This window comes from Castor canadensis, chromosome 5 (assembly GCF_047511655.1).
Source record: "Castor canadensis chromosome 5, mCasCan1.hap1v2, whole genome shotgun sequence".
Taxonomy (NCBI): Eukaryota; Metazoa; Chordata; class Mammalia; order Rodentia; family Castoridae; genus Castor; species Castor canadensis.
Genome location: NC_133390.1, coordinates 127,197,500 through 127,214,812, shown reverse-complemented (window position 1 = coordinate 127,214,812; position 17,313 = coordinate 127,197,500). Strand labels below are relative to the sequence as shown.

Here is a 17,313-nt window from a genome sequence, read left to right as displayed (position 1 = left end):
TAAAACATTCTAAAATAACACAAATGTTGAATGTATCAGCAAAACATCTAAGTGAATTTTTATAGATTACTACTGGAATACTAGGCAGCTATTTAAAGTACAGGTCTTAAAGAATGGATACAAAGGGGACATACTTAATCAAAATTTTTTTTTTTTGGTTGCTGGAGATCAAACCCAGGGCCTTGCTCATGCTAGGTAAGCTCCCTACACCCCCTTAAAATTAGTTATAATTTTAAGTAAAAAATATGCATTAAACTATGGACACAGTATGATTACTACTTCCCAACTATGTAATACTGAGGTTTATGTCTGTTAGTATATATAATAGACTAAGATGAATTATCTATTTGGTTCAATCTTCAGATTAAACCCAGGGTCTGCCTCATGCAAGCTAAGCATGCACTCTACCAACTGGGACCAGACCCCAGCTGAAAATAAATTATTAAAACTAACCAATACTCATAGTCTAAATAAGAAAACTGTAAAACAAGAGAAACTGTTAAACAAGAGCAGAGTCCAGAGGAACTTACGTTTCCAGCTGTGTTCATGACTGACTTGATTTCCCTTTTGCATGCTTTCAGGGACTTCATTTGGATGTATGCTCTTACTTTGTACTGTCAAAGGAGAAGTGCTAGTAGTAAGAATAATTCATTTACATATGCTAAAGTTTTGCTTTCTAATTAAGGAATTTATTCCCAATATGTTTACAACATACACACCAGTTCCTTGCAAAATCAAGTTTAAAATTATCTTAAATATTCTATTTTGATTGTACTCTTGGAGTAAATGCTAAACAACAAAAAGTACTGTAGAATAAAATTTATATTTGCGTTCCGAGAAAAAAACCCTAAAAATCCATATCTACAGTTAAGTGGTTTTAAAATTCCAAACTGATTTTATTATCTAATACATTCCCAGGCTATTTATCTCAACCTTTTATAAAATAATTTAAAAAACTATCATTTTAAGCAAAATAGAGGGATAAATGTACTTCTAAATTAGAATCGTTCAAAATGAATAAATATGCCTGCTTTGAATGAACATGTATTTTTTCACTGACTTATCACATTGCTTCATTATGTGTGTGAAGTTTATACTACCTGATGTATCTTTGACTTTGCAGCTTCAATCAGAGCTCCACTTTCAGCTTTATGATTAGCTCCATCTTTGTTGGTATTATTGCCAGTCTGTAGGATGGTGAAACAAAGTCTGTTTAAATTGACCATAACTAACTTCCAAGTAAGCTAATAGAGAAATCAGAGTATTTTCAAAATACAGAACAGCAGGACCCACTCTCAAGAGGTTCAGGCTCAATAGTGTCCAGTGCACGACAGGAAACTACTTAGAGAAACTCACATCTGAGCATGAAAAGCTTGCTTTAAAAACACAGGTGTTACGCAGTCTATCTCTCTACAACTCCCAACGGATCACGTCCCTGCCTTCCTAAAAACTTTCTCTGCTATAAACACTGCCAACTAAATCAAGTTCTAACTTGCTAGATAAGTACTTCTTCACACTCTAATCCACATTCCCATCACCAACCTTATTCCTCCTGTTCTCTATTACACTCCTCGGATGCTGCTTATTTTATTATCAGAAAATCTCCCAGCATACCAGACATTCATGCCTTCTATTCTGTTTTCTCTGCCTGGATTGTTACCCTGTTCAATTTTTCTCTTTTTGTTTTTCTCAGTATTGGAGTTTGAACTCAGGCCTCATGCTTGCTAGGAAAGCACTCTACCACTTGAACCATGCTCCCAGTCCTTTTGGCTTTAATATTTCCCATAGGGTCTCGTGTTTTTGCCAGGGCTGGCCTGGACCTTGATCCTCCTATTTATGCCACCACACCCAGCTATTGGTTGAGATAGGGTCTTGCTAACTTTCTGCCCACACTGGCCTCAAACCATGATCCTCCCAATCTCTACCTCCACTCATATGTGGGATTACAGATGTGAGCCACCATGCCCAGCACAGCATTCTTCCTTTTTTGGCTTGTCAGACTATTTGGATAGTCAAATCAAATGTTCAAACTCCTGTGAACCACTCCCTAACCTCACTCCTCCCAGTCCATGAACTGATGTTATGCCATCTATTCCTTCTCAGCAGAAGTCCCTAAAATCAAGAACTACAGTGTCTCCATTTTGTCACTTAAGTATAGAGCACAGCAACAAGCATCTACTGAACTAAATTATATTTCAGCAAATGCTACAAGTACTAAACATAAAAATTAAGTATTTTACAACACAATTTCCAGGAATAATGCAGGTTGTTCAACTGAAATACTTTATATATAAACATTTGTTAGGCAGAAAAAAGTAAAACATCCTAGATGTCTACTTTATGTTTAAACCTCAAACTTTTATAGGCGGGGGGCGGGGGGCACAGCAACCAGTCCTAGCAAGTGGTCCCAGGTAGAAAGGCATTGGCAATCTTTCCCTCATATATTCCTTTTCTATATAATAAGGGGTAGAGCTGGGCATAGTGATGCAGGGTTGTAATCCCAACAACTGTAGGAGGTTATAGGCAGGAGTATCACCATCAGACACAGCCCCAGGCAAAAATGTGAGCCCTATCTGAAAAATAACTAAAGCAAAAAGGGTTGGAGAAGTGACTCAAGTGGTAGAGCACCTGCCTAGCAAGCACAAGGCCAGTGTTCAAACCCCAGTGCCACAAAAATAGATTGGGAGAAACATGAAGAAAAAGGGTCATCCCTTTAGAAGAAGCAGCGCAGCAAAAGACATAAGACCCAGGATGTGTATTTTTTTTTTGCCATACTGGGGCTTGAACTCAGGGCCTACACCTTGAGCCACTCCATCAGCCGCCCCCCCCCCCGCCTTTTTTTTTTTATGAAGGGTTTTTTCAAGATAGGGTCTTGCAGAACTATCTGCCTGGCTGCTTTGAACCACAATCCTCCTGATCTCTGCCTCCTGAGTAGCTAGGATTACAGATGTGAGCACTGGTGCCTGGTGTGGGTTTTTTTTTTAATGCTTAAATGATCATAATTTATTCAATGAAGAAATAAGTTACTTAAGAACCTAATGTGCCCAGTGCTGGTGGCTCATTCCTGTAATCCTAGCTACTCGGGAGGGAGAGATCAGGAGGAATGAGATTCAAAGCCAGCCCAAGCAAATAAGTCTCAAGACCCTATCTTGAAAATACCCAACACAAAAAAAGGCTGGTGGAGTGGCTCAGATGGGAGAGCACCTACCTAGCAAGCATGAGGTCTGGAGTTCAAACTCTAGTACCACCCCCCCCACACACAAAAAAAGAAGCTAATGAATAAATAAGGTCCAGATATTATCTGGAAGGGAAGATAGTATTTTAATGATTATAGTAAATGTAGTAGCAAAAATTTTTCTCTTTTTAATGCTTGACTATTGAATCCCCTGTAAAATGAGAGCCAATGGAATCATTTCCTGCTCTTTCTTACTTTCATCCAGCCTCCAGTTTTGCTTAAGGATAAATAATGCTATAAACTTCTGAGAAATAGTAACATCAAGTCTTCCAGGATGTATTCTTTTGTTTTTGTTTTGTTTTGCTTTTTTGGTGGGTCTAGGGTTATGAACTCAGAGCTTCGAGTCTTCAAAAACAGGTGCTCTGCCACTTGAGCCACACCTCCAGTCCATTTTGCTCTGAGATGGGAGTCTCTTGAACTATTTCCCTGGGCTGGCCTCGAATCACAATCCTCCCCATCTCAGCCTCCCAAGTAAGTAGTATTATAGATGTGTAAATGGATGTATTCTTTTTTTTTTTTTTTTTATAGTACTGGGATTTGAACTCAGGGACTCATGCTTGGTAGGCAGGTGCTCTACCACTTCAGCCTCTCTACCATTTGTTTTGTATTGGGTATTTTCGAGATAGGGTCTTGAGAACCATTTGCCCAAGCTGGCTTGGAATTGAGATCCTCCTGATCTCTGCCTCTGAGTTAGTTAGGATTACAGGCGTGAGCCACTGGCGCCCAGCTAAATGGATATATTCTTAATACACACCAAGTCTCTTAGCAGAACATGGTGTAGCTTAATTACTGTAAATGGATGTACTTTTTTTTTTTTTTTTTTTTTTTTTTTTTTGCTGTGCTGGGGATCGATCCCAGGTGTTCTCCCAATTTAATGTATGCTCTCCTTGAAGAGCTTTAATGATGAAATTTTCCCTAATGAAAGCTAAGCTGTCTACATAGATTATGGATTTTTTTCTGTCTTAGAAAAACTGTCTCAGGGTCTCCCTATGTTACCGAAGCTGGCTGCTATCTCCTGGGCTTAACTAATCCTCCTACCTCTACTTCCCAAATGCCTGGGATTCTAGATGAATGCCACCATGCTTGGCTTCATATTACAGATTTTATTATCTTTTCTAACCTTAATATTCTGTACAAATATTCTGCACATGAAAAAATGCTGAGTATATATCCTTAGTCATTCAGGAAACACGAATCAAAAGTATTATGAGGTACCACTTTGCACTGAGATGGCTAAACGTTTTACAAAGACATACAAGCTAGTGTCGTGGCACATGCTTATAATTGCAGCACTTGGGAGGCTGGAACAGGAGGATGAGAGGTGCGTTCAAGGCACTGTCTCAAACAAACAAAAAAAGACAATAACAAGAAATATTATAACCTTCCAGAATTGCTGGTGAGAAGGTAAAATAATTAAACTACTTTGGAAAATAGTCCAGTAGTTACCCCACTAAGGCTAAATATGCAATTACTATACAACACAGTGATTTCACCCTCAAATACTCTTCCTGAAGAAATGAAAATAATGCTAGGTGCGGATGGCTCACGCCTATAATCCTAGCTATTTGGAAAGCTGAGATTGGGAAAACAATGGTTCAAGGCCAGCCAGGACAAATAGTTCGTGAGAACCCATCTCCAAAATAAGCAGAGCAAAATGGACTGGAGTATCCCTCAAATGGTAAAGCACCTGCTTTTCAAGCATGAGGCACTGAATCAAACCCCAATCCCACAAAAGAAAAAAAGTGAACACACAAACAAAAAGCAGTACATGAATGTTCATAGTAGCATTATTTTTAATAGTCAAAAGTGGAAAGGATCACAAATGTCCATCAACTGCTGGACTTAAAAACATGACATTATTTGTGTAATGAAATGGAATAGCACTCAGTTACAGAAAGGGATAAAGTAAGGAGTTGGAGACATGGCTCAAGTGGTGGAGTGCCTACCTAGTAAGCATGAGGCCCTTAGTTCAAACTCCAGTTTTCTCTCTCACACACACACACACACACACACACACACACACACACACGGGGGTGGGGGGGGGTGGGGGAGGGGATAAAGTACATGAAAAATACTAACTGAAAGAAACCCATCACAAAAGGTTACATGTTCCACTTATATGTATATCCAGCACTGGGCAAATCCACAGAGATAGGGAACAGAATAGTGGCTGCCAGGACAGAGAGAGGTGAAATAATAATGAATTCTGGTTTCTTTTTGAGTTAGTGAGGACATTCTGTAATAAGATAGTGGTAACGCTTGTACAACTATGTGAACATAGTAAAAAAAAAAAAAAACCACTGAACTGTACACTAAAACAGCAGCTTACTGGGTTTGGGCAAAAAACAAGGTAATTTATGTGAATTTTATCTCAATAAAGCTGTTAAGATACTCAATTTTAGTTTGATTATATGGAGACACTTACCTCACTTTTTCCATTTTTGTTATTGTTACCCTGTGAAATCATTTTTTCTAGGACGGCAAGAAGATGCAAAGCTTTCTCAGCTTGGTAGGTTAATATATATAGGTCTACAAGCAAAAAACACACTGCTTGGGCAAATTTTTCTTCTGGCAAGAAAAAAAAAAACAAATAGGAAAAGAAAAGTCATAATCCAAAATCAAGCACTTATCTCAGACTACCCCTGTAACAGTGCGGAGCTCTACAGAGCAAGTGAATGCAGGTCGCGAGTCGAGAATGAATTAACTTGCTATGCCAACAATGCTGTGTTACTGAGGGGTCTCAACGCCTGTCATTTCAGGGATCCCAGGACTAAACCTTCTTTGTAAAATATTTACTAAATGCTAGCACATGCACCAAGGAATCTAACTTAGGTAATAATAAACCTGAATTCCAGTTCTTGCTCTGCTACTTGGTGGACCTGTGGACTTTGAACATCACTTAACTTTTTAAGCCTCAACGGCCAGAAATGAGGGAATACTTTACCTACTCGAAGGCAGAAGGTCTCTTGAGGTTCCTTCTAAGTCTAATAAGGTTTATGCTCTAAGAAAAAGATTTCCTTTCTATATCACAGAGATGGAAAAAGAATGTGATTATGGAAGCAAAAGCAGCAAGGTGTGAAGTGGAGCGCATGTGAAAATTGAAACTGCCAAGAGGAAAATGCAATGCAGGCAACTTGGTATGACATAAAACCATTCTCTTTTCCTTTCAAAAGTGAAGATGAAAGGAAAAATATAAGGGAAAAATGAGTCTAAAAGACATCTGTCTACTTGGGAAGCAGAGACCAGGAAGATCTCGGTTCAACACCAAGGATCCTGCCAAACACAAAAAAGGCAGGTGGAGTGGCTCAAGTTTTAGAGCAGCTGCCTACCAAGTGTGAGGCTTGGAGTTGAAACCCCACCATTGTCAAAAAAATAAATAAATAAAAGGCAGCCACTAAAATCTAGAACAGAAAATTTCAAAAGCCTTTAGAAGTGGAATCCCCAAGGATTCTGAGCATATTTCAGACATTAAATCCTTACAATGCTATACCTGTTGGGCCCATTGCGTCTAACTTTATCTCCTACTGTTCCCCAACCCCGCTCCACAGAGGCCTCTCTGCAGTTCCTCTCACTCAACACTGTGCTCACCTAAGGTCCTCAGGATATACAGTAAGCCTTAGTTGGAATACTTTCCTCAAGAAATTGCCACTCACCTCCTTTCCTTACTCAAATCTCTTCTCAAATACTGACTGATCCCAGACTTTGTTTAAAAGTAACATCCTCAGTTTCTATCCTCTTACCCGATTTTAGCTTTACTTCACAGCATTCAACCACCTCACAATATATATTATGTTGCCTTCTCTCCCATCCGAATATAAGCTTAATGGAGGGTAAAGACTTTCTCGGCTTTGTTCATCACAGCAGCCCCATATTTCAGAAGAACCTGTACCACAGCATTGGCCCATGTGCTCAATAAATGTGTGTTATATGAAGAATCTAGTAGTTATAATATTGTTTCATTTTCTGGAAAACATAAAACTATAGAAACAGCAAAAACTCAGTGGTTGGAGAAAAGAGGAGAGGATGATAGACGGAAACAGAATTTTTAGGGCAGTGAACATCCTCTGTATACTACTACAATGGGCCTACTGGTCCAAACCCACAGAATGTTCAACACTAGGAGTAAACTCTAATGTAAGGCATGGATTCAGATCATGTGTCAGTGTAGGCTCATCAACTATAACATGTACATTGGCACACTTAGCAATGAGAGATACTGGTAATGTGGAGATTTATAAATATGGGTGGGGGTGGGGAAGAGGGTACATGGAATTTCTGCATTTTCCTTTCAATTTTGCTATGAACCTAAAACTATTATGTTCAAAATAAGATCTTAAAAAAAAAAAAAAAGAACCCAAGTAGTAAAACTTAGAAAAGGAAAAAATAATTTTCAGAAAAGAAAAAAGGATTTAAATACTGACTATATTGTTTGCTATATTCTGTTCAGTCACTGTACAGACTGATGGGATTTTGTGAACTCTTTGGGGAATATGCTTTTTAGCACACAAGTGAGCCATATTTCTGACTTCTAGCTATGCAGAACTGGTCACCAGTTATACTATCCCTAATCACTAACATCTCTCCTGCCCAGTCTGTCCAGTCACCAAGCCCTTAGAATTGAGGGGAGAAGAAAAGAACCTCAACACAGCCCCTTGAAATCACAGTAACCAGCAGCTCAATCAGCATCTTCCAAAGTGCCACAGGGGCATCATTTTGTCCTGTGGTAACCATAACCAGAAATGGTGTTCATAAGTTAGGAATTCCTATTAATGTTCTAAATTTAACAGAAAAAAATCAGGAGAAAAACAGAAAAATGCAAAGCACAAATGAAATCAGACTGACTGTGGGCTGGAAGCCAAGAGTGCACTCTAACCACTGCCTCTGGATCCAGCTTCCCTCTGCTGCTCTGCTAGCTCCTGCTTAGCTCTCTTACCTGTCTTACTACTCCTATTCCTACTTGAGGCCAGCCAGTTCAGACAAAAAAAAAAAAAGCAAATGTAGTTTATACTAGCAGACTGCATACAGGAATTTCAGTCAGAAACAGACTACATTGTATGCTAACAGTCCAAAATGCTTCCTTAAGAAAGGGTCTGGCTTACTAAGGTAGTGTTCAAACAGCCAAGGAAAACCTAAGATTCCAACATTTTCCCACATTTCTAATCATCATCTTCAAAGCTTACGTGAGACAGGGTACAAAAAGGAAACCTGAATTTATCTAAATATCATACAGTTTTTATCTACTTTAGAAGCAAATTTAGAAAAGTTGACATAGTCTTTTTTCTTTGAAATACTGGCATGTAATTTTGATTAGGTTATTTAGGTACAATAATCTAAATACAATAAATAAATTTTACAAGTATGAGAGCATAAGGAAACTTCTGACTTGACAGGTAACATACCAAAAGGTTCTATGAACTGATAAAGTTTTTCACCAACTGCTATTGCCTCTGTATATTGCCGCAGATGATAAAGAATGACTGCTTGATTATAATACAGCATGCTGTTTTCAACATCATCTAATCCATCCATCTCTTCAACAGCAGAGTGGACCTATAAAACAATCAAGAGAACTTGCTCTAACAACCGTAAAGAAATAAAGAGCAAAAGTGAAAGAATTCACTAATAAAGAGGAAAAGAGGCTAACATTTCTTTTTTGGAAGTGCTGGGGATCAAACTTAGGGCCTCGTGGCTGCTAGGCAAGCACTCTACCCCTGAGCTGCCCAGCTGAAGGCTTCCCCGCCTTCCTCTCCTCCCTCCCTTCTTTCCTTCCTTCCCTGGGTTTGAACTCTCACTTGCAGAGCAGGCACTCTACTGCTTGAGCCACACCTCCGGTCCATTTTTCTCTGGTTAGTTTGGAGATGGAGTCTCACAAACTATTTGCACAGGCTAGCCTTGAAACTCCATCCTCCCAATCTCAGCCTCCCAAGTTGCTAGGATTAAAGATGTGAGCCACTGGCACCCAGCTCGCCACCATTTCTTATTCAGAGTTTTCTACACTTTCAATAGTGCCTTTAGAATTTAATTCCTCCCAAATATTAAAAAATCATCCCTTTTACCTGTTTTCTTTACTTAACAGTAGCACCTGTTAAGTAAAGTGTTTGGATGGGACTTTATTACAAAGTGTCTAGCACAGGCAGGGTAGCTCTCTCCGTTGCCACTAGGAAGATATCCTTGTTATTTGAACTACCAACACTGCTTCGGATTAGGAGTCCCATTTTCTAGCCTCATGAGTTTTAAGAAGGTGTATGGAGAGTAGGCCCAACTCAAAATGATCTTTCCCTGCTGACGTTGGTGGCTCTTGCCTATAATCCTAGCTATTCAGGAGGCAGAGATCAGGAGGATCAAAGTTCAAAATCAGCCTGAACAAATAGTTCACATGACCCTATTGCAAAAAATCCCATCACAAAAAAGGGCTGGTGGAGTGGCTCAAGGTGAAGGCCCTGAGTTCAAGCCCCAGCATTGCAAAAAAAAAAAAAAAAAAACTTTCCCTTAAAAATGTTACATAATGTGAAGAACTGTAAAACATATTACAAAATTTAAACATTAAAGCCGGGAGTGGTAGTGTGCCTAGGAGGCTGAGACAATAGAATCTCAATTTGAGGTCAATAAGCGAACAAAAAACAATAGCATGCCAGGCACTGGTGGCTCATGCCTGTAATCCTAGCTAATTTGGAGGCTGAAACTGAGAGGATTATGGTCCGAGGCCAGTCCAGGCAAATAGTTCGTGAGACCTCATCTCCAAAATAACCACAGCAAAATGGCCTGAAGGTATGGCTCAAGAGGGAGGATGCTGCTTTGCAGGCATGAACCCCTAAGTTCAAACCCCAGTTTCGGCAGAGTGGCTCAAATGGTAGAGCACCTGCCTAGCAAACATGAGGCCCTCCCTCCTTCCTTCTTTTTTTGTTTTTTTGTGGTGCCAGGGATGGAACCCAGGGTCTCATGCATGTTAGGCAAATGCCCCACAATTGTGCTGACATCCCCCAACCCATTTTGCTACATTTTCTGATTCATCAAAATAACCTAGTAATTGCTCTAGTCAGAACAAGAAGTCATTAAATGTGTCAATGAAAGAGGAACAGGTTGAAAAGGTGTGTAACTGTGCCCAAGACATGTGACTATGAACAGAAGGATGACTTAAAGGAGTCAGGAGACCCAAATACAAACACTTCTAGGAAACTCTAAAGTTCAAAGGCATTGAGTCAACCTTATTAAGAATAAAACCTAGAGAAAGGATTTCAAAAAGAAGTTTCTTGGCTCAATACAAAGTCTGCAGGAGCTCTGATTCTAGAACATAGTTTTAAGGCTGAACTTGTTCTCAAAGACCAAACAAATCTGTCCTAAAAGAAACTATCTATGGGGACACAGAACACACATACTGGCTATCAGCAAACATCATCTTTCCTTTGAGTTTGGAACTCCAGATAAAGTCATGGAAAACAATATTGGAGTAATGAAGAAATGTGATATAACAAACCTGTGAGGACGAAGCAGTTAGAATAGGCTCAAGAATCAGCTTTCCGCTGGCAGAATGGCTTAAGCTATAGAGCTCCTGCATAGCAAAGAATCAGCTTTCTTCAAATTCTACCCTTTCCCTTACCAGCAAGATAAATGAAAATGATTATTAGACTTCCTAAACCCTAGCTTTATTTTATTTACTTATTTATTTTGGTGGAACTAGAATTTAAATTCGGGGCTTCAGGCTTGCTTTGCAGGCCTTCTACCACTCAAGCCACTTTACCAGTCCTTTTTTGTGTTGGGTGTTTTTGAGATAGGGTCTTGTTTTTTTTTTTTTTTTGCCTGGGTTGGCCTTGAACCATGATCCTCCTGGTCGCAGCCTCCTGAGTACTATGAGCTCTGTACCCTAGTTTTAAAACTGAGCCCCAAACTCTAGTTTTAAAACTGAGTAAGTGCCTACCCCAAAGGCTGAATGCGAGAAATATATGAGATATAGTATAAAAAGCACTTTATAATTAATTTAGTGTCAAGAAAGCATTAAATAAACGTTGGCTATTATCCTCATCTTCATTGAAGAATTAAAAATTTTTTTTTCTTTTGAGTGAAAGTCTTGCTATTTTGGTCAGGCTGGCTTCAAACCCGTGAGACTCCTGCCTCAGCTTTTTGAGCAGCTGAGATTACAGCAGTGTACTACTATGCCCCACTTCTCAGTGAAGAACTTTAACAGGATTTAAAAATTACTTTACTGCTAAACAGAATTATGAACAACCTGAAGTGATCACCTACTTCTGAATGTACCATGTTTAAAATGATAGTGTATGGTATAAAGGTACTCCTGACTACCAGACATGGGCTCAAGGTCTCAGGACTCCCTACAGCATGAAGCAGTAATTAACACTGCTGGCTCCAAAGTCAAACAGAACAGGGATTCTATAATTGTTACTACTTAAAGGCTTGATGTCTTTAAGCCAGGTGCTGGTAGCTCATATCTGTAATCCTAGCTACACAGGAGGCAGAGATCAGGAGGATCATGGTTCCAAGCCAGTCTGGGCAAATAGTTTGCAAAACCTATCTCAAAAAACCCTTCACAGGGGGTGGGGGCAGTGGGGAGAAATGACCCAAGCCTTGTATGCACATATGAATAATAAAACAATAAAAAAAAAAACACATATTAAAAAAAAAAAAAAAAAAAAAGGCAAAAAACCCCCCAAAAAAACCCTTCACAAAAAAGGGCTGGTGGAGTGGCTCAAGGTGTAGACTCTGGTTCATACCCCAGTACCGCAAAAACAAACAAACAAACAAACAAAAAGGTGTGATATCTTTAGAAATTTACATAGCTAGCTGTCCCTCAACCTTTCACACCTATGAGAAAAATGACAGCAGCAGTTTCATGGAGCCAGTGAGAAGAAAACATGAGATGCTACACAGAAGATCTTTGGCAGTCTGTCACATAGTGAGTAGCTGCCTGCTAGCTGATCCTGTGAGCACTATCAGTGATATCTGTGATGTGTGAACTGTTATGACCCAAACAATGACCAATTCAAATTCCAAACCAGATATAAATCAGACTATCTTCTATTTAATCATTTCCTGATACAAAATTGTGAAAACCAGACAGTATTACCAATGATTAAGATCCTACAAGGTATATAAATAAGATATATCTCGGTAACTAAGGGTCTTTACATGGTTCTACTTGACTTCTTCCTGAAAACTATAAAGCACATTCAAATTTGGTAATTAGACTATTCTGTTCAAGTTATTTAAAAACCCAATACAAAACAAAACAAAATAAACACATGTAACATACCTTTTGCTTCCTGGAATAATAATTTCGTACAAGTAAAATACCAATGCATGTTTCAAAAATACATTAGAAATTCTGCCATAGGTATCAGACAAGAAATCACATTTATTTTCCTTAGTTCTAGTTCACAAATGAGCACAATAATTTTTTATAGTTAAATTCATTTATCACCTGATTCTTCAGCTGGTTAAGTGTTTGTCTCAAATTATCTGTTGTTGTTTGATTACTTTTAAAAAATTCAGCTACTGCTGTATTCAATATTATTTTATAATCATCTTTGTTTATATCTTGTAGACAGGCAAGGTGTTGCAGACAGGCATCATAATTTCCAGACTAAAAAAAAAAAAAACAAAAAACGACACACACACACAAAATTACATACCAGCTTTAAGAACATTATTTCCAAATATATTTCATTCATCTTCACCTCAAAAATTCTTATAAAGACAGTTTCCCTAATATACTAAGTGAAGTCACTAGATAAAGCAATAGTCATGTCAATTAACAAACTGTATATTTCTAAGACTCAAACTCTGACAAATATTATCTATAACACAAATGTAGATATAACACATATACTGGTATTTATGTGCATATACTGCTAACAGGGTATAAAACACTGAAGCTACCCAAAAACAATTACTCCAAATTTTAATCTTTTTTTTTTTTTTGGGGGGGTGGTCCTGGAGGTTGAACTCGGCCTCCCACTTACTAGGCAGATGCTCTACCACTTGAACCATGCTGCCAATCCTTTTTTTTTTTCTTTTTTGATATAGGGTCTCACTTTATGGCCAGGCCACCCTGAACAGCGATCCTCCTGTTTGTGCTTCCCTGTATAGGTAGAGATAACAGGTATGTACAACTATTCCCAGCCATTGGTTGAGATGAGGCCTTGAAATTTTTTACTCAGGCTAGTCTCAAACTGTGATCCTCCTGATCTCTGCTTCCCAAGTAGCTAGAATTATAGATGTTGAGCCAGTATACTCAGTCTTTTTAGTTACTAATAAAATTATTCTGCTTACAAGTATACATCCTGATAAATAAGGTGGGGCTTTTGGTTGTTCTTTTGTTTTTGGTGATACTAGAGTTTCAACTCTGGGCCTTAGGCTTGCTAGGGAGGCACTCTACCATTTGAGCCATTCCCCTTGCTATTTTTGCTTTAGTTATTTTTTTGATAGCATCTCTTGCTTTTTCTGAGGGCTGGTGTCTAACAGTTCTTCCTACTTAGCCTCATGCATAGCTGAGACTACAGCTGCACACCACCACACATCTGACTTGTTTGTTGAGATGGTGGGGGGAGTCCTCGATAATTTCTTCCCCCCAACAGGTTGGCCTCAAACTTCTGAGCCTATATATTTCTACTTTCCAAGTAGCTGGAGTTACAGGTATATGCCACTACACTGGGCCAGAATTTTTTTCCATTTTGTTTGATGTCAGAAAAGTTGACATTCTGACAACAAGCTTTTGGGGTTCCACTTTAAAATACATTCAAGACAAAGGACTGAACAGAGTAGTGAAATGGCAAGACTGACCCACATAGTTTACAAATCTAAGTTTAAAAGACTCAAAAAACAGTTAGTTAAAACATATTTATGAAAACACAAAAACTTGTCAATGGCTCAACATACTTCCATTCCTTTCATCACAGATAAATTCTAAAATGTTTTTTGTAATTTAAAATGACATCTATGTCTTTCTAAACTCTTGAGTCACTGCAGAACAAAAATGACAGATTTCTGTATTCACTGTGAAAAAATTCAAACACTACAGTCCTAATTTGAGCTGAATACAAGAGAAGCATGTCTTACTGTGAAAGCTTGGAAAGCGCCAGTGGACAACTCCTTCTCCTGGTCAGTGATTCCGGAGGACTGACCTGTCCCATCATGCTTCTCTGCTCCCTGATCTGCAAACACACAAGTTTCAGAGTGCTTTAGAAATGAAAGGTGCACAACCGACTTATCTTACTGCTCTCTGTAGTGCTAGGGTGGAACCCAGGGCCTTGAGCACACTAAACACGTGCTCTATCACGTGTTGAGAGCTACAGCTCTCAACAGCAGCTAGTCATTGTTGCAAGAAGGTGCTCCTCTCAACACTCGAAATGTTCCCATTGGCCATGGTAAAGTACAAGAAAAACCTGGCCCACTCTGGTAAGGACCACAAGCTGCTCATTAGTACATTCAGGCTGAGAATGTTGTGTTAATAAATACATCTGCTAGCCAGCATATTCAAGAAACCATGCCAGATCCTGGAGAATAAGGAAAGTATAGCACCTATAATAACTTTAAGTTGTCTACTTGAAAACTAGTAATGTTTAGTAATTAGAAACCATATTGATAAGGGTTCTCAGTTAATTTCCAGGCAAACAATGTTTTCCCAGGCTTAGAAATAAAAAAGCCATTGATAAACATATTTTAAAAACTTCCTTAACATGATTAAGTGTCCATATATGTTCTAATTAAAGATTAATGATTCTGCTTAGCGAGAAAACTACCTCTTACCCCCATAATTTACTATTTAAAAACCAATTTTTTTTTTTAATGATTTCAAGATGGAATCTTAAAACAAAGGTAAAAATCTCAGCTGAACCAAGTCTGAAACTCTACCTTAAACAAAAGTATGAGCTGGGCGCCAGTGGCTCATGCCTTATAATCATAATTACCTATGAGGCAAAGATCAGCAGGATCTCAGCTCAAAGCCAGCTCAGGCAAATAGTTCGCAAGACCCTATCTTGAAAAAAATCCATCAGTAAAAAGACCTGGTGGAGTGGCTCAAAGTGTAGCCCTGAGCTCAAACCCCAGTATTGCCAAAAAAAAAAAAAAAAAAAAGTATGGCTGGACATGGTGGTGCACACCCATAATTCCAGCACTTGAGGGGCTAAGGCAGGAAGATTACAGGTTAGAGGCCAACTGGGCTACAAGGCAAGACCTTGTCTCAAAAAAAACAAGACAAAAATAAGCATATTTTCAAGTGCTCTCACAAATGCTTAAATACTTCGTGTAAATCAAGTAAGAACTTCAGCGTCATGGTTGCTCCCTAAATTTGTGAGTACAATGCAGTTAGATTACTTCACTTCATGCCCACAGTGGTAATCTTTCTGGACTAGTGGATTCTGGCAGGGAGGGGCTGACAGGACCCTTTCATCTATTTTGTTCTCCTTGGAACCTGGAGCCTTGATGTCAAGTGAGTGAGAAGAATCATAACTTTTTTGTTGTTGTTTCTGGTGGCACTGGGGTTTGAACTCAGGGCTTTGCGCTTGCTAGGCAGGCACTCTATACTTGAGCCACTCCCTCAGCCCCCTAAATCATGTCTTTGGAGAAAACAAGATACTTATTTGTCTCAAACTTCAAACCCTCACCTTTATGTAAACCACATAAGCACCAGCTGCTAAACACAGAACAATTTAAAACAACAGTTCCCAGGCCGTGCATGGCAGTACATATCTATAATCCCAGCTACATGGGAGGCACAGTTAGGAGGACTGAGGTCCAAGACTGGCTAGGGCAAAAAGTGTGAGACCCTATCTGAAAAACAATTAAAGCAAAAAGGGTGGGAGGATATGGCTCAAGTGCTAGAGTACTAGTCTAGCAAGTGCAAGGCCCTGAGTTCAAACCACAGTATTGCCCTTCCCCCAAAAAAACAAAAACCAAAACTAACCCAAAGTTTCCATTTCTACACAGAGAAATAGAAATGACATTTTTTTGCAGTGCTAGGATGGAACCCAGGACCTTACACATGTCAGTTAGGCAAGTGCTCTACCTCTGAGCCATCTCCTCAGTTCATCTTTTTTCTCTCTCTTTTTTTTTTAATAAAGAAGACACAATAAAGTAAGTTATAAAAGTTGAGTTAATAAATACTCTCAGCTGCATCTACTGTTAAACTGTAGATTTAACTGTAGAGCTGTTAAACACATGTCAAATACATCAAAGAGCCATCAAATGTTAAGTCCCTTTAATCTGTGTTTAAATAGGTTTCAAAACCCTTCAGCCCCTTTCTTGTTTATTCAATGCTATAATAACAGACTTTGGGAATGGGAACTGCAGGTAGGGAGGAAAGCCACAGTCCTTGAGAAGGCAGAGCTAGCTGCAGTGCCATGGTTAATTTTATAGTTAAAATAGTTCATCTATTTATGTATATATGTATTTATTTATATTTTTGACACAGAGTCTTGCTATATAGTGTAGGTTGACTTTGAACTGTCCGTCCTCCTGCCTCAGTCTCTGAGTGCTGGATTATACACATGTCCACCATGCCTGGCTTTCATTTAATATTTGACCTCAAAATTCAGGACACTTGTACTATGACATTTCTTGCTTTTTCTCTAAAATACTGATCACACCATATAAGTTGCATGTTCCTACTTAATATCAGTCTTTGGAAACTGTTTTCTTCTAATTTACTATTTTTCCCATTCAGAAGACTTTCTTTTGAGTTAAAAGAATAAAAGCTTCCCCCTCTACCCCCGTATCTTTTTTACTACCACCCACACCCCCAATTTCCAATTTTGAAACTTTTCATACCTTCAGAAAAGCTAAAAGGATACACAATGAATGTGTCTATTTTCTTCACCTGTGTTCAATGTTTTTTCACATTAACCTTTTAATTCTGAGATAATCATAGATTCACAGGCAGTTGTAAACCATGATACGGAGAGATCCTTTGTATCCTCTAGCTACTTTCCCCAATGGCAACATCTTCCAACGTTACAGTATAACAACACCACCTGCACCAGAACGTGGACTAAGATGCAATCAAGATACACATTTCTAGCCAGGCATTGTGGCGCTCACTAGAAATCTCAGTATTCAGGGGACCTAAA

The 17,313-nt window shown here is 38.8% G+C and overlaps 1 protein-coding gene across 9 annotated transcripts in view; it reads right to left on the bottom strand.

Annotated features, from left to right (window-relative positions):
• Cnot10 (CCR4-NOT transcription complex subunit 10) overlaps window positions 1-17,313 on the bottom strand; it is a 76,312-nt gene that overhangs the window by 48,312 nt on the left and 10,687 nt on the right. For 7 of the 9 annotated variants that reach the window (XM_074074064.1, XM_074074066.1, XM_074074063.1 and 4 more), the window contains exons 2-7: window positions 14,306-14,400; window positions 12,669-12,830; window positions 8,635-8,785; window positions 5,661-5,803; window positions 1,101-1,187; window positions 531-614 (exon numbers count right to left, since the gene is read on the bottom strand). In XM_074074064.1, the coding sequence (XP_073930165.1) occupies window positions 531-614; window positions 1,101-1,187; window positions 5,661-5,803; window positions 8,635-8,785; window positions 12,669-12,830; window positions 14,306-14,400 (722 nt within the window). The remainder of the gene's footprint in view (window positions 1-530; window positions 615-1,100; window positions 1,188-5,660; window positions 5,804-8,634; window positions 8,786-12,668; window positions 12,831-14,305; window positions 14,401-17,313) is intronic. The other 2 variants (XM_074074067.1, XM_074074070.1) reach the window with 1 other exon arrangement.